The 21,870-nt window shown below is 41.5% G+C and overlaps 1 protein-coding gene across 2 annotated transcripts in view; it reads left to right on the top strand.

The window, feature by feature from the left end:
• PAK5 (p21 (RAC1) activated kinase 5) overlaps window positions 1-21,870 on the top strand; it is a 283,919-nt gene that overhangs the window by 235,185 nt on the left and 26,864 nt on the right. For both annotated transcript variants that reach the window (XM_027069572.2, XM_027069576.2), the window contains one exon: window positions 7,135-7,920. In XM_027069572.2, coding sequence (XP_026925373.1) covers window positions 7,135-7,920 — 786 coding nt within the window. The remainder of the gene's footprint in view (window positions 1-7,134; window positions 7,921-21,870) is intronic.

Genomic DNA, 21,870 nt, shown 5'->3' with positions numbered 1-21,870 from the left:
TTTCACTGGTCTTCCTGATTAAATAAGGTTACCAAACCCTTCTTTTTTTCTATTCTTTTTAGACAGGTCAACAGTTTATTTCTAACAGATATTTACATTTTGCAAGCCCTTGCTTTTTAACACCGACTAAATAGTTTTCACTGAAAGAGAGAAAAGCATGTGCTCCTTTAAGAGTAATACAGTTACACCATCTGTAAACATCTCCCAAATGTTAAAAAGGAGATCCAAGAAAAGACTGTGTCTTCTATAGCCTGTTATTATAGTGTCTTTGGGTTTTTGTTTGTTTTGTTTTTGCTATAGATGAAATTTTCTTCTTTGCAAATGTCTGCAACCACACCTTCACTTCCATAGTACTCGAGTTTTATTCATCAATAACTCTGAGATTTATAGCCTCATAATAAGATCATGATGCTATAGAAGCAGGTGTGCCAAAATAGTGAAATCTTTCAAAGTATTCATTTTGGTTAAACATAGGAAATATTTCACCTTTGTAGAGAATGGGAAAACATTGAACAGTGTAGCTCCCAGCAGCTACAACTGTAACATCAAATAATTTTAACACAATACATATATATGTAATACTATATATATGTATACAGATATATGTTATATAGATATAAAATACAAATTTAACATTATACTATATATTTAATAAAATATATATTTAGTGCCATATATACATACACACATATATATATAAAGTCCTGGATCGTATTATACTGAAAAGTATATGTCAGTCTAATATGTTTTATTATAAAAGTACCCTAGTTGTAGAAAATATGGAAAATGCACTAACCCCATTGAGTACACAGTGTGAACAGCAGACCAGCAGGATTATCACTGCCTGGGAGCCCATTCAAGATGCGGAATTCCAGACCCCACTTCAGACCTATTGAATCAGACTCTCCCTCTAACAGGATCCTCAGGTGATTTGTGTGCACATTAAGATTTGACAAGTGCAGGTTTAAAATCTATGTCACACTTAATCTCCCCACCTAGAGATGACCACTGTCAATATTTTACTGTATTTCTATTAATCTTCCTTTTCCATATGTATCTTTCAGTGTAAATAATAGGAAGTCTAATTTTGTTAATTTTTAGGACTCAGATATTACATCTTTAAGAAGGATTACAGTAGAGTGCTGATCATGTTTTGAAAGTATTCCATTTTTTATATCTACTAAGGAATATTTCTTTGAAATATATAACAATTGTAATTAGCTGAAGATATATCTTTAAACTCAGGAAATTTGTATTTTGCATCTAAAGTTACTAATAATCATTTTTAAAAATTTTATTAATGTTTATTTATTTTTGAGTGAGAGCAGGGGAAGGATAGAGAGAGAGAGAGGGAGACAGAAGCTGAAGCAGGCTCCAGGTTCTGAGCTGTCAGCACATAGCCCGACATGGGGCTCAAACCCATGGACCACAAGATCATGACCCAAGCTGAAGTCAGATACTTAACCGACTGAGCCACCCAGGCGCCCCCTAATAATTGTTTTTAAAAGTCTAAAACATCAATTCTTTTCCTTCCATTGCATAAAGCTGAGATTGATTTATTCCATTGTTTACATCTTTCTTCTCTTCTTTAATTATTATAAACCTAATTTTAGAGTAAATTTTAACTTATAAAATAGTTAAATAACTACCATTTATTAGTGCTTCCTGTATGCCAGCTGTTTTACACATTATTGTATTAAATCACATTAACCCAATGAGACAAAGATTTATTCTTGCCGTTTTATGGATTAAGAAACCATGGCTTTTAAAGGTTAGGTGACTTGCCCACTATCACACAGTTGATAAATGCTGTAAGCCTGATTCAAAACTAGGATAAAAAACTACATTGTTTTTTAAAAGTGTTTCTTATTCAATGATAGTCTTTATTTTTTCTTCTAAATAGTAGTTATCTCATAACCATATATTTCTCCTTACACATCAACAAGTATGTAGAATTCTGTTTATTGAGTTTACTGCTATAATTCTGCATGTAAACTGAACATGTCTTTGGGTATGCAGTGATAAGTGCACAGAAACAGCAGACTTCCCAATTCTGAGGTCACAGATTAATTCATGTCTTAAAACAGTGACCCTCTAATCTCCCATAAAAAATCTAAATTAACTTACTTGGGGGACAAAATTGTGAAATAGGTGTTTATGATTGTTTGGTTTTTCATTTTCCAAATGTAGTATATTTATAGCACAACTAATGAGGGAAAGAAAGGGCTCTCTCCCAAACAGGCCTTCATTATGTTATCACTTAGGCATTTAAAAAAATATTTGCAGATAGTATGGATATAGACATACTACAGATCTCCATTATAGCTTTTGATGTTATTGTATGGATGGGTGGGTGGATAGATAGCCAGTTGGATGGATACATTGATAGATGATAGACACATAGATGGGTGCCTCTTTGTGACATCTAAATTCATTTCTCTCAGTATTCCTCAGAAACCAAGTGACTGAGTTTCACGTCTGCCCATTCAGCTCATAAATGAAATTGGAAAATTTTAGTTGGAAAACTGGAAGATTTAAAGGATTGAGCAGTTTCAAAGGAGGTACTCAACAATGTTCTGATCACAAAAGAATCACACAGGGAAGGATTTTCCCCCCTTCTAAATATCTGTGTCTTGGTAGTGAATTTCTAAAACTGATAGTTCAGCCCCATCATAGCCATTTATTAATTTGCTGAAGATAAACTAACAAGTTCTCTGGATATAAATTCCAAAGGACAAGTGATTGAAATACTGATTTGATATGAGTGGGGAATGCTTTCTTCTGTTATCATAATTATCCACATAGCCCCAAAGATGGTGGCATGTTAACATATTCTGATCATCTCTGTGTCTCAATCATTTAATAAGTGATGAGCTGGTAATTACCTCTTTTTTTTTTTTTTTTTTTTTTTTTTGGTCACCATCCAAGTATATCTATTATTTCCTCCTGGACCTAGCTCACAATTCTCCCCTCCCTGGAAACTTTCCAAGAGTTTTAGTCTGTTCTTCTCTGATCTTTTCTTTACTATATAATCTTCACATTTTAACTTGCCTTCATTTAGGAGTTGTGTTTAATATTCCTAACTTGTTTCAGATTTACAAGTTTGTGTCCACATGAAGGAAGTGCATACATTAGTATGTTTCAAAACTTCTATGTAACCCCTCCCTCCATCAGCCTCTACGATTCCTGGGTATCAATCAGTATCAATATCAAGTGATAGTATCCTTTTTATAAATTGGAGAATGGGTAATGAAAGAAGGATGAAAGTAAATCACATAACAAATGTGGGTGAAATTGAGACCAGAACCTGCAATTGTCCATGTGCTGTAAACTGAACAATTTATCGCTAGAGGGATGGAGTGCACAATAGAAAATGTGCACTTTATTAACCCATTGCTGATGGATTATGATGTCACACACCAAACCTTTGCATTGCCAACTGGTGCTATTTTATCCAAATGAGTCTGAAGAGTACCTTGGAAAGAGAGCTAGACTGACCTGAAAGTAATATAACATTCATTGTGTGTCAGCCATACTTCGGTTTGAGAGAGAGAGACTGAGAGCATGCTAGACTGGAAGGGAGAGGATTGGAGTTTGAATCCCAGGTCTGTTATGTATCAGTGGGCAAAGTCAGCTCTGAGTTTTAGTGGTACTCAGTAAAGGAAGGAGGATGCCTACCTAGCTGCCCTTTAGATTCCTTCCAACATTAAAATACTGGAAGTGATTCTGTGGTCCCAGAGTTGAATATTTCATGTATTCAGAGATGGGAGGTGTGAAGGCAGACAAGAAAGATTGACTGAAATATTGTTTAAGATGGATAGAATTTAGAGAAGTTTTTTTTCCCTGCAGTATATACCCAAAGATAACACTGACCATGAAAAATTCTAATATAGTTAGCTATTATTTGTCAAGCTCACAGAAAGTCTTGATAACATTTTTGCTAAAGGATTATCCAAGCAGGTCCAGTAACTGAGAAATTACTTGAAGACCTTGGCATACCTTACAGTCTTTATTCATGTTATACATCAGTCAACACAGATGCCCAGGATTGGAAATACCAGGAAGCTACTTTTGGGGAAGACCATGAATTACTGAGAACATTTCATTAAGTAATCTGCTAATTGTTGATAGAGAATAGGAATGTGCAAGAGTATAATTTCTGTCTAGAATGCTGGCTGAAAAGACTTTATCCACTGTGATATAAACAAATTAATACTGTTTTCTTAAAAATTTGTGCAAAACATTATTGAAGAGGAGAGGCCAATTGTTTAAATCCACAGAAAATAAGAGTATATGTGTCTAAAAGGGTTTTAAGGAGCACCTTGAGGGGGTGCCTGGGTGGCTCGGTTGGCTGAGCATCCGACTCTTGATTTCAGCTCAGGTCATGGTCCCAGGGTCATGGGGTCGAGCTCCATGTGGGGCTCCGTGCAGAGCGTGGAACCTACTTAAGATTATCAGTCTCTCTTCCCCACTCATTCTCGTTCTCTCTCTGTCTCTCTCTCGAGAGAGAGAGAACGCACTTTGAGCAAATGAAAGAGAGAAATAATAATAAACAGGTAAGATACAACTGAAATGCACTAGAAAGCTACTCAAATGGACTTGATATTTTTGAGGATGAGTTAGCTAGCATTCATACTAAATGTATCAAAAGATGTCCATTTCCTCCTTTCCTCTTCCCAGCTACTTCCCCTTCTCTGTTCAAAGGTATTATTTCTTCAGTTCATCCATTGGGGTCAACATAGATGTTGTTACTCTGAGAAAAGGTTCTGATGTATATGTGATACATGGTTCTTTTTCTCGCTGAGAAATCCTCAAACAGAACATCACCTATTTGGGCAATCAACCCATTTATACCCCTCCTCCACAAATAACCATAACATTCCATATAATGGAAGACTATTCAGTGATTTAAAAAGAACTGGGGTGGGGGGGGGGCGCCTAGGTGGCTCAGTCAGTTAAGAGTCCAACTTCAGCTCAGGTCATGATCTCACGGTCCGTGAGTTCGAGCCCCATGTCAGGCTCTGTGCTGACAGCTCAGAGCCTGGAGCCCGCTTCAGATTCTGTGTCTCCCTTTCTTTCTGCCCCTCCCCCACTTGTGCATGAATACAGGCACTTGCGTGCACACGTTCTCTCTCTCCCTCTCTCTCTCTCTCCTCCTCCTCTCCTCCTCTCAAAAATAAATGAACATAATGAATGAATGAATGAATGAATGAATGAATGAATAAGAGTATGCAAATCTGTGCAGAAGAATTCCATATACTTTATGTAGACATACCTCTCAAGGAGGTAGAGTGACTTACTTCAAAGGGTGCAGTAGAGAAAGCAGCAAAGGAAGCAGAATGTAACTTTATGTGTGGAAACCTGGCAAACACTACCTGGGCCAGGTGACCAAGGTCAGTATCATCAGGGAGAAGCCATGTTAATGGTATGCGCCCTGCATACGATGTGATATAATTGGTGATCACCTCCAAAACCAATAACCCCAGTTTAACCCTGGGAAAAACATCACACATACCCAGTTGAGGGACATTCTGCAGAACCCCTGAGCACCACTTGTTAAAATTGTCAAGGTCATCAAAAACAAGGAAAATCCAAGAAACTATCACAGACCAGAAGAGACTAAGGAGACATGACAAATAAGTATGTAGTGTCATGAATGGGGCCCTGGAATACTGGGGAAAGAAACTAGTGACATTCACATAAACTATGGAGTTTAGTTAATAGTAGTGCAAGATATTAACAATACAGTAAGGGGTATATGAGAGCTCTGTGTATGCTCTTTGCAATTTCTCAGTTTATTTAAAACTATTCCAAAATTAAAAGTTTATTTAAGGGTGCCTGGGTGGCTCAGTCGGTTGGGTAACCGACTTCAGCTCAGGTCATAATCTCGCAGTTTGTGGGTTCAAGCCCCGCGTTGGGCTCGGTGATGACAGCTCAGAGCCTGGAGCCTGCTTCGGATTCTTGTCTTCCTCTCTCTCTGCCCCTCCTCCGCTCTTGCTCTGTCTCTGTCTCTCAAAAATAAATGTTAAAAAAAAATAAAAAACTTTAAAAGAAAGGGGTATAGACAAAAAGTATTAGTCCAGGACTGATTGGATAGGAAAAAAAGAAAACCTTGTCTTTCACTGATCTATAAATCATATGTTCTAGGACAAATTTGACTTTTGCCTCTAGTTTGAAATCCTCTATTATACTGAGATGATTTTGAACTCCTTTGCTACTTGCTCAAAGGTATTTTTCTCCTAAAATTCTGGAAGTCTGAAGTCACAACACTTTGTTCTTTGTTCTTTTATCCACCCCCATCGTATTTTGCTGCAAACCTTGTCATTGTCAAGGCACAGCTGACTGGCTTTGTAAGTGGTCTGTGATTTCTTTCTGTTCCTGGTATTCTGGTGTTATTTAGGTTCGTTAAGGGGAACATTTGGGCTCGGCAGTTTGTCACTAAGGTTCAAGTACAACAACCACATCAACTACTAAGTCATCCAGACCTCAGCTGTGATGATACAGAAGTGTGGCTCTAGCAAGCATTACAGTTAGATGCTTAATGAAAATATCACAGGTGACCACATATAAAATCTCATAAGTGATCTTCAAGCTGTTCAGTGTAGTTCAGAAAATGCCTTCCTTTTCTATAAAATCTAGTAACTCCAATTTTTATGAATTCTGTAAAAGGGTAAAAAAAATGTGCGCCCATTCCTGGGTATGTTAATACTCAAGTGACAACACTTACTCGTTTTGCAAATAATATGAATAATGAATGTAAGAAATATGATTTTTAAAACCAGTTATAGACTTAAAATTATAATCAGCTTATCATTAGATGGTTAGGGCTTATTATTTAAGGAGAGGAACCAGGGAGGAGGTTTCCCCTAACTAGTAAATAAGACAGTGTTGCTTAGTCTTCTAAATGGCTTTTTGATGTTTAATTGATATCTCTATTGAGATAGGTAAACGCAAATTTGCAATTAAGGTTATATAATATTTGACTTATTTCACCACTGAAACGATCAATTTTTATCACTTTTTAGGGGATATTCCTGGGGTCTTTTTTCCTCAGTGGAGTAGGGGTGGGATTGCAATATCAGTTTGAAAGCATGAAATGATTTCTTTAAATGGCATTCCCTTTACTGTTCCCAGACAATCGTTAGAGGAAATAAACCATGCAAAGAAACCTCCATCAACGGCCTGCTGGAGGACTTCGACAACATCTCTGTGACTCGCTCCAACTCCCTAAGGAAAGAAAGCCCACCCACCCCAGACCAGGGAGCCTCCAGCTACGGTCAAGGCCATCGGGAAGAAAATGGCTTCATCACCTTCTCGCAGTATTCCAGCGAGTCCGATACCACTGCTGACTACAGCACTGAGAAGTATCGAGAAAAGAGTCTCTATGGTGATGACCTGGATCAGTTTTATAAAGGCAGCCATGCCGCCAAGCAAAATGGGCATGTCACAAAGACCAAACACGGGGAAGCCTACTATTCTGAGATGAAGCCTTTGAAATCCGATATTGCCAGATTTCCTGTTGATTATCACACACACTTGGACTCACTGAGCAAACCAAGTGAATACAATGAGCTCAAGTGGGAGTACCAGAGAGCCTCAAGCAGTTCCCCTCTAGATTATCCATTCCAATTCATGCCTTCTAGAACTGCGGGGACCAGCGGGTGTTCCAAGGAGAGTCTGGTGTTCAGCGAAAGCGAGTGGGGACCCAGCCTAGATGACTATGATAGGAGGCCAAAGTCATCATACTTGAATCAGACCAGCCCTCAGCCCACCATGCGGCAAAGGTCCAGGTCAGGTTCGGGGCTCCAGGAACCAATGATGCCCTTCGGAGCAAGTGCATTTAAAACCCACCCCCAAGGACACTCGTACAACTCCTACACCTACCCTCGCCTGTCCGAGCCCACAATGTGCATTCCAAAGGTAATGTTATGTTCACTGCCTTCTTCCTCCTTATGTGCAGGCACCCCACAAAGGTGGTGCTAACATGACCTTCTCACAGAGATCTAATGTGATGCTTCACCTTTTAAGTGAGAGTCCATATCAAAACCCTACCTGATTTCTATCCACGAGCCCCAAGGGCAGAGGATGTAGGGCAAGGCACATTTATTCATTAAAATCCAAGTCTTTGGAGATCCCCTACAGGGTTTCTGATTAAAAGACAAAAAATTATTTATTTGAAAGATGTCCTGATATACTACTAATAAATAGTCTGCTCATATTGTACTCATATACTCCTCTATTAAGGAGCACTCATATTGTGCTCATATACTCCTCTATTAAGGAGCATATGATCATAAACCATTAGATAGAGTAATTACAGTGGTTCCTATATTCTAACAAATTTTACATGGATCTATAGAAAAGGAAAAAAATAATCAGGATTACATGGTAAGTTTTTAATAAAGTTTATTTTAGAGTTACATTTTAATTTAATAACCATTCTCACAGGTGTGAGGTGATATCTCATTGTGGTTTAGATTTTCTCATATGATGAGTGATGTTTAGAACCTTTCTTTCCATGTACCTGTTGACCATTTGTGTATCTTCTTTAGAAAAAAGTGTATTCAGGTCCTTTGTCCATTTTTTGATTGGGTTATTTGGGATTTTTTTTTTTTTTGCTATTGAGTTGAATGACTTCCTTCTATATTTTTTAACCTCTTATCAGATATGTGGTTTGCAAATATTTTCTCCCATTCCATAGGTGCATTTTCATTTTGTTGATGTTTCCCTTTGCTGTGCAGAATCTTTTTATTTTGATGTAGTCCCACTTGTTTATTTTTGCTTTTGTTGCCTTTTGGTGTCAAATATAAAAAATCATGCCAAAACCAATGCCAAGAAATTACCCTCTCTTTTTCTTCTAGGAGTTTTATGGTTTCAGGTCTTACATTCAAGTCTTTAATGCATTTTGAGTTGTTATGTATAGAGTAAGATAGGGACCCAGTTTCATTCTTTTACATGTGGCTGTCCAATTTTCCCAGCACCATTTATTGAAAACACTATCCTTTCTGCGTTTGTATATTCTTGGCTCCTCTGCTGAAATTTGATGGACTGTATATTTGTGGGTTTATTTCTGGTCTCTGGTCTGTTCCTTTGAGCTATGAGTCTGCTTTTATGCCAATACCATACATTTTGATGTCTATAACTTTGTAATATAGTTTGAAATATCCAGCTTTGTTCTTCTTTCTCAGGACCGCTTTGGCTGTTTAGGGTCAAATGTGATTTGTGCATGTGTGCTGTAGTTGCACACTTATGGTAGGAAGCTGTTTGTGTCAAGGTCATAGAAAAAGCTTTGTCCAGAGACAATAACCATTCAGCCCTGGGGCCATATTTGGCCCATTGACCTGTTGGGTCCACAAAATAGTCATCTCCAGCTTCTGAAAAATCAAGATATTTCATTTAGATCTTCAACTTCTGGGTTTCAGCCTTCTCTTTTAAAAAAAAATGGGAATATCTGACATGCCTGGGCACAATTTTCACATAGCATTGGAAATGGAACTGGCTGGAAGCAAAGGCTGACCCATTAGAAGAGAGAGGCCCTTCTCAGTCCACTTCATTCATTTTTCTCATTAACCTAATCCTAGAGGCATTTGGGATTTAATATAACCCCCAACAGTGCCTGCCCACCCATTTCACAGGAGGAAAAACTGAGGTCCAGAGTGTCATGTGGCATACTTAAGGTTTCATAATTAGTTGGTTGCAAAACAAGGACAAAATCCAGGTCTGGTGTTTTTCCCAGTCCCATATTCTTCCCCTTATGAGGGCATAGGTGATTTCAGGGGATTAATTGCATTTGCCACTAAAACCCATGAGGGGCCCCAGTGGCCACCAGAAGTCTCAGCTAGGTAGAGGAGTAGGAAGAGGATGGAGGGAAGGGATAATTTGCTTCATTCCTTGCTGGGTCCTTCTTCCTGCAGACTTCCAATTATAAAGCAAAGCAGACCTACTCTGAAATCTGGTTTTGTTAAACCCAGAAACAGTGCAAGAAACAATGCAGAAAACTATTGTGGCTCAGAAAAGATATATCTGTAACAGAAATAATGAGGAAACTGTTGTGGCTCAGGAAAAAAAAAAAGACAACATATTCACACTTGGGAACTTCTACCAAGAGTTTTTCAGCCCTTATAATCAAGGGCTCTGAAGGAGCAAGCTGCTGTTCCATGTCACACGGGACCCACGAGAAATTCATGGGCAGGTTTTGTGGGAGGGTAGGTGGTGGGAGGCATGTTAGTAATTAAAACGTTTACTTGATTAAAAATATAACATCTCTCTAAAAAAGACTTCAGTGCCTGTGTCTTTAGAACTGTACTCTTAAAAATCTACCAATCACATTTGGATTTCCTGCTGAGGGAAGAAATAGAGATCACGACTCGGATAATTTGGCTTTGCCTTATGGAAAGTCCTAGAGGCTGGTGGGTAATGTTCACATCTCAAATAATAAGAGAAAGGATCAAATTTGTGTGGGTTTCCAGATAGAGCAAATATGAGGAGGAAAGTTGTGTGTATGAGAGAGAGAGAGAGAGAGAGAGAGAGAGAGACAGAGAGAGACCAGTTTTACATTTTGGCCTAAAGGAGGAAAAATACTAACATTAACTCACAGAAATAACTCCTCCAGTGTTATCTGCCTACCTAATTTTCCTGTTGACATGACAGGAATCAAGGATGTTACAAATCTGTAGATATAGCATCTGTCTCCCTACTTTTGAATGTTTTTGGCTGCCACAAGGCAGATGAAACCTTGGGGGGTAAATAAAGCCAAAAAAAAAAAACCCCGTTCATACTACACAACTATAAAAACAGCTTGAGGGGAGCCTGGGTGGCTCAGTCGGTTAAATATCTAACTTCGGCTCAGGTCATAATCTCATGGTTTGTGAGTCCGAGCCCCGCGTTGGGCTCTGTGCTGACAGCTCAGAGCCTGGAGCCTGCTTCAGATTCTGTATCTCTCCATCTCTCGGCCCCTCCCCTGCTCATGCTCTGTGTCTCTCTGTCTCTCAATAATAAATAAACGTTAAAAAAAATTTAAAAAAAGAAAAAAAGCTTGATGTGGAGGGAGAATGCCCTCCACCCTCCCCTGCAGACAAGTCTGCTTTACAGGGAGGGAAACTGACTGAAGGTATTGTCACCATGCCTCTGATTTTGCTCATTCCCGGGCTCTCCAGGGAGCAGGCAGCTGCCAGCTCACGTGTATCGGTGCTGACCCAGCAATCCATTTCTTGCTCTGGCTCCAGCCTCTGAGAAGCCCCTGGTGTAATCACACTTCTGCCAGTTCACTAAGCACTTGCTGTGTGCCAGACACATGTGTTGCCTTGTTGAGCCTCACAGTCCCGGAAGACAGCAATTCTTGCCTGCTTTGTACATATGAGGAAACTGGGGCTCTGAGAGGCTCGGTAATAGCCAGGTCAGCTCATAGCCAAGCTGGGATCCAGCTGTCCGGGCTCGGCCCCTTTGCTAGACCTTGGATATATCCCCACTGGCACAGGAATTCTGCAGGCACCAAGCCTTCAACCTGCCTCCTTCCAAGCTCCTTTGAATACCTTTAACAGTGAAGTGCCCTAGGGTTGTATGGTACTGTCCCACTCAGGAGCAGGGTTTCTCAGCCTCAACACTGTGGACATCCTGGGCCTGATAGTTCTTTGTTGCAGAGGAGGAGCTGTCACTGTAGGATGATTAACAGCATCCCTGGCTTCTACCACTATGTGCCAGTGGCATCTCTTCCTGTAACATCCAGAATATTTCCAGACATTGTCAAATGACCTCTGGGGCAGCAGGGAGGAAAATCAGTCCCAGCTGAGAAGCACAGTTCAAGGCTAACTATTTGTCAAGTACCTTTTGGCATTCAAGGGTGTAGGTTCTGGAGGTAGACTGCCTGGATTTGAGTCCTGATGTTACCACTTACAACTGGGTGAGTAAATTGCTTAACTCTACTTCCCTATCTATAAAATGGGGACAATCACGTTGTGTGAGGGTTATATAAGTTAATAATTGCGGCAGCCTGATTATGAATACACACATGTATCTGTATGTATAGCATACCAGATGGCAGCTGTGACATGAAGCCGAGGGTTACCTTATTCCAGGCACTGTGCCAAGCATTTTGCAAGCATTACCCCCATTGAGCCCTCATGACGATTCTGGAAGACTTCAGGATCATTTCCCTTTTACCCTGAGAAAGCTGAAAGACAGAGGCCAAGTCTTTATCAACTTCCCAAGGATATGAAGGTAAACAGCTGAGTCAGGATCCAAAATTAGGTCCATCTGACTCCAAAGTCGATATATTCCAGAACATTCCTGTTTCCACAGAAGAAAACTGAGGAGGAAAAAGATGGATATGAGGCCTCAGGGCTCAGATATGCCACAGTCAGCCCTCACCTTGCTGGTGAGAAATGGGCGATGAGTCACAGACGGATTTGGGGTACATGGGAACTGTCCTTTATTCTCTCTGTAGGGTAGGGTAGGGTAGGGTGAAGTCCTCTGAGAAGCTCCTTAGTGTCACCCAGACTGATTTGTGGCCAAAAAACTGGGATCACTGGTCAAAAAGAGGCATTAAGAGTAATGATCCCTGAGGGGCGCCTGGGTGGCGCAGTCGGTTAAGTGTCCGACTTCGGCTCAGGTCAGGATCTCACGGTCCGTGAGTTCGAGCCCCACGTCGGGCTCTGGGCTGATGGCTCAGGGCCTGGAGCCTGCTTCCGATTCTGTGTCTCCTTCTCTCTCTGCCCCTCCCCCCTTCATGCTCTGTCTCTCTCTGTCTCAAAAATAAATTAAAAAAAAGTTAAAAAAATTTTTTAAAAAGAATAACGATCCCTGGGGCACCTGGGTGGCTCAGTTGGTTAAGCATCCAACTTTGGCTCAGGTCATGATCTTGCAGTTCGATTCGTGTGTTCAAGCCCCATGTTGGGCTCTGTTCTGACAACTCCCAGCCTTGATCCTGGTTCAGATTCTGGTCTCCCTCTCTCTCTGCCCTACCCAGTGTGCTCGCTCTCGCGCTCTCACGCTCTCTCTCTCTCTCTCTCTCTCTCTCTCTCTGTCTCCCTGTCTCAAAAATGAATAAATGTTTTAAAAATTAAAAAAAAAAAGTAACGATCCTTGAGACTCTCATATATACTCACTCTACCTTGAGTGATGGTGTTATTCTCTTTTATGAATGACAGTCCAGATGTTCTCACCCATTACAAAAGACATTTAAGAACACAAATTCTAAAATCCGATTCTCTGGATTTAAGCACTTATTGGCTTTATGATCTTGTCTGTGCCTCAGTTCGCTCATCTGTAGAGTGTTTCCATACCTACTTTGAACTTCTTCTACAGATTAAAAAAGATCAGTAAATGTAAAGGAGTTATCACATGGCAGGCACTCAGTGTTAGCCCTTATTCCCTGGAATATTTTTGTTTGGAAAACATGTCTCCATATCTGCTAACACCAGCCATAGAAACATCCTCTCTGTGTAATCTGTTACATTTTGTTTTCAAAACATGGGAACAAGTTCCATGTGACTTTGCCCTCACAGACTCATAAGTACTGATGCCCTCACCTTAGAGATGCAGGTCACAGAAGGCCAGAGTAGCTATGTGCCTTCCTCAAGGCCCTGCGACTCCTGAGTGATGGAGCTAGCTGAAGGACCCCAATCCCGCCACCTTACCAATTGCTCTACTCTATAGGATGGACATGAAATTCTCAGACTTCCCCATAGAGGCCAGATGTTAAGAGAGCAGAGTATTTAGCAGCATTTAAACAAGAATCATCATAGGTAACTACATCTCCAGTCATGATGGTTCTTGCCGGCCAACCCCTCCATGTTACCCCAAGCATCTGGTCTACACTGGGCAGCAAAGTGACCAGTGCTGCAATCCAGGACATCGCAAACAGATGACATATCAAGGAGTTCTGAGTGGAGAGAGAGGGTGCAAGAAAACTGGCATGATTCCCCAGATCTGGGGTCACCACTGCAATGGTTTTTCACTGCTCAGCTGTTCCTTTGCTTTACCTGGAAGGAAAAAGCTGAACTAGTGTGCTTCATCTTCCTGCATCAATAATTGAATGACTCACTGTTCTTTGTGACACACTAGTACACCGAGATTCTGCCAGGTTCAAGTTCAGGAACAAAACTTCAGCTTCTTATCTGCTAAGGATTCCAGCTGAACACTTTCAGAGATCCTGTGGCAATGGGAATGCTGGTAAACTCTTATGAGCTGCAACAAAAATCAGAGGTCAAGGGAAGAGAGGGAAGGAAAGAGAGGTGCTAATCGCTTAATATAACAATGGGTATTATTTTGATTTTTTTCTTTATATATGGGCTCTTATAGGGTGTTGATTCCGGCTCATAAAACATCCAAAAAGGTGATTCAGAGCATCTCAGACACCTGTCCCTTTGGCAGGAAGACTATAGGGGTTGTTTGTATATGAATGGACATATCTTCCCATGAATATTCCTATGGTTCAAAGTAAATTATGAGTGAGATTGCCATTAGCAAATTAAAATGAAATTCATCTAACCTGGCAATATGTGTTCTGGCTGTCTTGGAGGCCCTGACATATTTGAACCATATTCTGCAGCAGGGAGCCAATCCCCAGAGGTGCAGACACCCCCTCCCCACCCCTGTAGCTGCAGGCGGTGGCCAGTGTCAGGTCTTAGTAATCTGCTCTTGAACAGAAAATGCATTCTTTGTGTCTGGAGGAGCAAGGGGGGCAGAGGCAGGGGGTGAGGGTTGAAGACACCAATTCAGAGGTGGAGGAAGAGCCTGAAATACCTGTATGCTTAAGCCTGCTGATCACAGATTTATTCACTTCCTTAACTAAGCTTTCCCTACTTGTAGAGGTCATAAGCACTTGTCCACGCTGTCTCAGTGTGCATTTACCATATATTTTGTAAGGCAGGGTAAAGCACGACTTTTCCTCCTTCATGTCATAAAGGGTGTAAGTTGCCTGCATGCCTAAATAGGAATCCAGTATCATGGCGTGGGAGATCTCCTTGCAAAACACATATGGTGCATGGCTCCCTGCTACATGCAGTTTGGAAATCCAGCAAGTGTCTGACTATCCAGAAGGTAACCTACTTCCCAAGGCCCCTGCATCAGAACCTTAAGCAGACACCTTGATTCTTCAGGTTCCAAGTAGGACCTGCTCATGACCACTGCTCATTGGCAGTGATAGCATATGCTTGCTTCTCTTACCAAAATTGAATGGCAGCTCATATTGTGTTCTGTGTCCCTTCGTCATCTAGGCAGGGCAAATATGAAATAGGGCCATTTCATTTTGTAAATGGAAATAAGTAAATCGGAGGAAACTGACCATGGCTGGGCAATTGTCGAAGTCTTGCTTCAAGCAAGAGTTGTATTAGGGTGCAGTAACCTCCCCCCACCCGAGGGCAGATGGGGAATAGCTCCCATCAGTGCCATTCCTGCTCGTGGCAAGGAGAATTGGCATGGCAGAGAACAACCAGAGGGATACATGAGAGTAAATACATATTCAAGTCACAGGATTTAATGAGTCCCTTTCCCCTAATTGCCAGCTTCTAACATGTCCCTACAGAGAAAGCTAGTTACTGATTCTCCCTGGAATTCTTACAGGCAGTCATTCTCCTTTCCCAAAGCCGAGGCTGCTACTGCTACACTTCCCTTTGAGTCAAGGAAGGACAATTTCAGACGTCCTTTCCTTGTTCAGATGATAGAGGTCTGTGATTCACTTTTATCCCACATTTGATTTACGTAGAACAAACAACACCCAGTCTGGCTCTTTCATTTTTCAGAGGAGCAGTCTCTTTGCTTTATTGTACTCCGCAAAGGTGTATTGGAGCATCACACTCAGGCACTGGAACCAGCTGCCTCCCATCTCTTGTAGCTCTGTGGGAAGTGGAAAGAGACACTGTCCATCTTTCACTGAGCGTTCCGCAGTCCCCATTCTGCAGGCACAGACACACACACACACACCCAGTCCAGCACAACCTAGCCACAGCCTCCCTGTCACCAGTACAGAAGACCACGGTGAACATATAGATGCTGCCTCAGGACTTTTTTTCCCTTCTTTTCTTTCCCCCGCCCTCCCCCCACCAAACCTTTTTTTTTTCCAGCCTTGGCATAAAATGGTCAAATGATGTTCTACTGCAGAATTCAATTTCACAGTTCAGTTAGGTCCTTGATTACACTGCCAAATTCAGATTAATGTGCATTTAACGAACATGGATCAGGGGAATTCTGGCTGACAGCCAGCTGTAATCGGAGCAATTGATAGCTGTGTGGAGTTTTATGCCCGTCCACCCCAGCGTACCACTGGTGAAATTGATTGATTAAATGAATTCATTGCTATAATTATTTATAATTTTGATACATCGCAAGCCTGTGTCTGACCCTATCCTTGGAGACGTTGTGCTCATTGTCGAAGGGTAGTCCAGCTGAGTTGTTAGCCCTGGATTATTTACGCCCTTATAATATAGCCTTTTGTTTGTTTTGTGCCCTTATGTTTTGATTGAGTTTGAATAGAGACATGAAAGGGCACAGTTCTTTAAGAATTAATTTCTTGAATTAATATACTTGAAGGCAACTAAAAAATGGAACCTAAACTACGAATGCATGTTATTAAGCATTTCAAACAGGAAGCAAACCAAAACTGCATATAAGTTCTTTTAGTGTTTTTAAAGAATCCTGTAGAGAGAATTCCTTTTCAGAACGTATTCGATTTTCAATGATAATTACTGGTCTCATAGCACTGCAGCTAAGCACTTTGGCAGGTTCGGTGATAATTTGCAAAACGGTCTAGTCTGCTCTTATTACATCTGTCCATTTGGAAGTCCCCCCCCTTAAAAGTATGTAGACCATAGTCTCATTTCTATGAAGTTACTTTTTCACAAAATCCCAGGACCATTCTCTCAGGAGGGGTGGGAAGAAAGCCTTTCTGGTGTTGTTTTCCACCCCTGCTTCTAGTCCTGTGCCCTTGCAATGTCTTCAGAGGTAAACCACTTACATAGATGTTTTGGAAAGGTACATTGGATTTGCTTGTTAAATATCTGTACCTTTCGTTGGCCTGCTTCTACTGCATTGTGGTGTCACTAAATGATTAAAATCTATATCCGTCTCAAGATACTACACTCTGAATGTACTTTTTTTTTCTAGAATATATATTTGTAGATCAGTTGTGAAAAAGATCACACAGGTCAAGCTTTACTCCTTTGAAAGCCTTGCTTACATGCACAAACGTGTGTGTCTGTGCAAAACAATATACATGAACAAATTCATCAGATTTTTTCACCCACTTCCAAATATAGGGTATCATGGGAAAGATTATTTAGAGTGAGACAATGAAATAATTAGAGCACTTTAAGGGTCATGTAAGAGGGCCACGAGGGCTTGTTACAGAAGAAAGCTTGGGCTTGCTTTCTTCTTAGCAAAAGAAAAGACATTACTGTAGGTGAACACAAAGTTCTGGTCTGGCCAACACAATAATGAAAGTGATGAGTTCTGTACATAGATGATCAGCTCATTTTGCTGTGATGGTTATTTCTTTGCTGTGTATTTTGAGCTGATTTCTCTAAGCCAACACTTCAAAAAAAAAAAAAAACAAACTTAATTTATCTTCACCTCCCTCACCACCCCAGGCATTATCATTCATCATTTTCTGGCCCTTGTATTTCTAGCATTTTGCTCCTGGCCTCCCAGACATCTGAGCCCCTGGTGAAACACTTTAACCATGCTTTTGCTCTGTAGTTGTCTTTCCACACCATGCCCACCTCTGCTCTGACCATGTCTACCTTTTTATCACTGAAGGGTATCTCTGACAACATATCAAAGGCCCAAGTTCTAAAGTGACATTATCTGAATTTGAATCCCACCTCTACTTTTTTTATTTTAATGTTTGTTTATTTTTGAAAGACAGAGAGAGAAGAGAGAGAGAGTAGGGGAGGGGCAAGGAGAGAGGGAGACACAGAATCCGAAGCAGGCTCCAGGCTCTGAGCTATCGGCACAGAGCCCAACACAGGGCTTGAACTCACAAACCGCAAGATTGTGACCTGAGCCAACGTCAGACACTTAACCGACTAAGCCACCTAGGCGCCCCAACCAACTCTACTTCTAAATAGCTTTCAGACCTTTGCATAAGCTGTTTGAACTCACTGTGCTTCAGTCTCCTTATCTGTGGAACAATTATGGGGCCTATCTCATTGTGTAACTTGAGGTTTAAATGCATCTATGTATATAAAGTGTTTAAAACAATCCCTGGCACATGGAAACCACTCAGCAAATGTCAATTATGATTATTAACATTTATATGTATCACTCCTACAGGGATAGACTTCTAAAAGAGCAGTTGGTTAATGGAAGGGGCCCTGCTTTGGCTCCCATTAACATGCCCCTGCATTCTTTCAAGGAGTGAGTGTCTCAGCCTTGATTACACAGAGCGGGGAGGTGACAAGTAATGGTAGAAATGTCAAGACAGGCAAGAATGCAGGCCTGTAGTGACAATGTGCCTAGCACCTGGGACATCTAGACATCCTCCCCCTCGGAGTGAAAGACTGACCTGAGCAGAAGAAGAACTGGGTTGTGCAATCCTCTTGAGGGAATGGAGGGCCATTTGCCTTGGATGGCTAGTGGCGGGGGTTGGGGGGGTAGTTTCACCTCCCTGAGGCTCCATTTTGTCCACAACAAAATGGGATAAATTTCCCCTTTCTTGACTCTCAGAGTGAAAAAGAATGAGGCTGGCACAAATAGGCCAGCAACACCATCATGGAACCCACAGTTGGGTGGGTTAATGACCCAACTGAAGGCTATAGGTTAGCAACATGGTGGCCCTGAGCCAGGACATTCACTTCTCCTTCCCAAAGTCAGCTGTTTGTCTGTCATCTTCTCCTTGAACCGGTGGAAACCTGGAGGGAGGACCACATGTTCTCTCCCTGGAAGCAGTCAATTCTCCTTCTACAGGTACACCTCGAGTTTCGTTCAAAAATTGTTTCTTGTGAGAGTGGTTGCTCCTCACCCATCACTTTTTTTTTTGAGTCTGTGCCTCTTACCGGCAGGCATGAAAGACAGTAGCACGGTTTTGTCTCAAAGACCTAATTTCAAAGATGTTTAGCTCCCAGCGAACAACTCAGCCTTCCCTCTCTGACTGGAAATGGTCCCATTCGTGTAGGCAGGCCTCCTTTTCTTTATGCCACACGTTGGCTGCTAAGAGTAGACTCGGATAATTCTGTTGACAGTCGGTAAAGGAGAGAAGTGGCCTGATGTGGTACGGAGTGGTGTTTGCGATTCCTACTGGATTTTTATTTTTAATATATCTTCAGAGATCAGTTACACATGCTTGTGGGGAATGAATTCAATTTCGCTTAAAGTACAGGAGCCAGGCCTCCACGGAAGACACTGCGGGATGAGGCCATGTGATAATTCCCAGGACATACTTTCAAAAATAAAAGTCATAGACCCCGCTTCCCCTCACATGCTGGCCTTGTAATTAGCCTGGGCCTGGCTAATCTCAAACTTAATTTAAGGGAAGAACCCAGTTGTTTAATTCACACTGACATTTTATTCCCCCTCCCCACATCACAGAAACAAACCAGTTTTCCCTGAGTATAGCACAAATTCAGCGTGATTTCAAATACAGCATCTTAATTATAATACAGTATTCAGTAGATTATAATTAAAACCATCTTTGCTGATTGTTTTGAGGATACATTATACATTAGTATAGGAATACATATGCTACCAGTATAAAATATTCAATAAGTGCTAGTTGGGCTTTTAAAAAAATATTTTTCTATTTCTTTTCTCTTGCATTCCCACTATGCTAAGGACTTTCTATAATGATACCAGCATGTAGAGTATATTGGCCAGTCACTATTCAAATCCTTTGATGTGCATTCAGTCCTTCAGAGCTCACAATGACCTAAAGAGGTAGTTACTATTGTTACAATTCCCATTTTACCGATGAGAAAACTGGAGTGCAGAAGTTTAAATAACTTGCCCCATGTCACACAATGTGTAAATGGCAGAAAACGTTTTTGAACCCAGAGCCTGTTTTCTTAGACATTAGGTTGCTCTAGGTTTAGCCTCATCAAAACCCTGTGAGGGAGGTATTTATGATCCCCATTTTACAGATGAGAAAACTGAGGCTCAGAGAGGCTTAGCGATTTGACTAAAGCCATCAGAGTCAGAATTGAACCCTAAGTATGTCCCTCAAAAGCATGTGTTCTCTTGCTGAACAGCCAGGACGGGGCCCTGGCTTCACAGTACCCTTGTTCCTGCTGGGTGGTGCAAGGCTGCCTGAGTGGTGAACTCACCTGAGTAGATTCTGGTGTTTTCATGACTAGGAAAGACTTCACTGCTGGATGTGCACAGGCCAGCACTGTCATCTGGGAGCCAATGAACAGTGCAAAAGAAGTGAGAATGGTGCCATGGTAGGAATTTTAAGGAGCCAACTGTGTTCAACTCTTGCTGCCAGACTTCTGGAATAGGTGTGTGATGATGTGTGATGAGGCAGGAGCTTGGAACACCTGCTGTCTTCCAGGTGACCACCATATTGCCAGATCCAATGAGCAACATGCCCCATCCTACTTCAGTTCTCCATGGCATTCGACATGCTTCATTACTTCTTCCTTTTTGAAATGTTTTCGTACCTTGACTCAGGACCACCTAGTCCCTTACTTTCTCTCCTACATTACTGGCTACTTCTTCTATGCTCCTTTATGCAACATCTTCCTGCCTTTTCTGGTCTCTGAATGTTGGGGTCCTTGGATTTTCTCTTACACATGCAACATCATGGCTTCAATACCAACTAAACGCCAGTGATGCTCAGATGCATGTCTTAGCTTCATCTCTTTCCTGGACGCAAAGCATGTCTAAGTCACCTAAGCAACATCTCTGCGTAGATGCTTGATGGTTCTCCCAAACTTAACGCAGCCATGCTGGAATTCTTTGTTCCCCCCATGTAATAATTAGCTCTTGCCGTGTAACAGATTATTCTAAAACTTAATGATGTAAAACAATAATAAACATTTATTACTATTTATTTATTACCTCACACCGTTTCTTTGGGTCACTTCTCTGTGACTTACTTACTAAGCTGGATGATTCTGGCCTTGAGATTCTCACGAGGTTGCAGTCAAGATGTCAGCCAGGTCTAGTCATCTGAAAGCTTGACTGGGACCAGATGATCACTTCTAGGATGGCTCATATGGCTGTTGGTGGAAGACCTCAGTTTCTGACTCTTGGCAGGAGACCTTGCACTTGGACCTCTCTATTGAATTTCTCAAGACATGGCAGCAAGAGAAAACCAGGACAGGTATCCAAGAGAGAAGGCAGAGGAGCCACAATATCTTTTTGGTCATGGAAGGCACTTGCTATCACTTCCACTATATTCTTTTGGCCAGACAGATGAGCCTGCTACAGTGTAGGAGGGGACTACTCCAACTACAATAGCCAATCTAATCTCAACTCACATGGACCACAATAAGCTAACAGGCATTCCTGTTTCCTCTTTTGCCACAAAGGTCTTTTCTGCTCCAGCGTGCAGATCAGGATCAACATCAAGCTCGTGTTTCTCTTCTCAGCAACCTCCAATGGTTCCCATCTTACTCAGAGTGACAGCCAGTGCCCTTGCCATGGTGTACATGATCCCCTCCTAGCTGCTTTTCTGGCCATCTTTCCAAAATGACTCCCCTGCACTCTAGAAGAACCTCTGTGCTGTTCCTCAAGCCTGTATTTTCTTAGAATTCTGTGTGTGCTGTGCCCTCTCCCCAGACAACCCCCCCCCCCACATAGACATTGGGCCTATTTCTTCATGTCAGCCAGGTTACTGCTCAAATGGCACCACCTCAGAGAGGCCTTCCTTGGCCATTACATCCAAGATGGCATCTCATTAATCTAAAGCCCCTTGCTTTGTTTTATTTTCTTCATGTC

This window comes from Acinonyx jubatus, chromosome A3 (assembly GCF_027475565.1).
Source record: "Acinonyx jubatus isolate Ajub_Pintada_27869175 chromosome A3, VMU_Ajub_asm_v1.0, whole genome shotgun sequence".
Classification (NCBI taxonomy): domain Eukaryota; kingdom Metazoa; phylum Chordata; class Mammalia; order Carnivora; family Felidae; genus Acinonyx; species Acinonyx jubatus.
The sequence above is the reverse complement of the archived record's forward strand: the minus strand, read 5'-3'. Positions and strand labels throughout refer to the sequence as shown.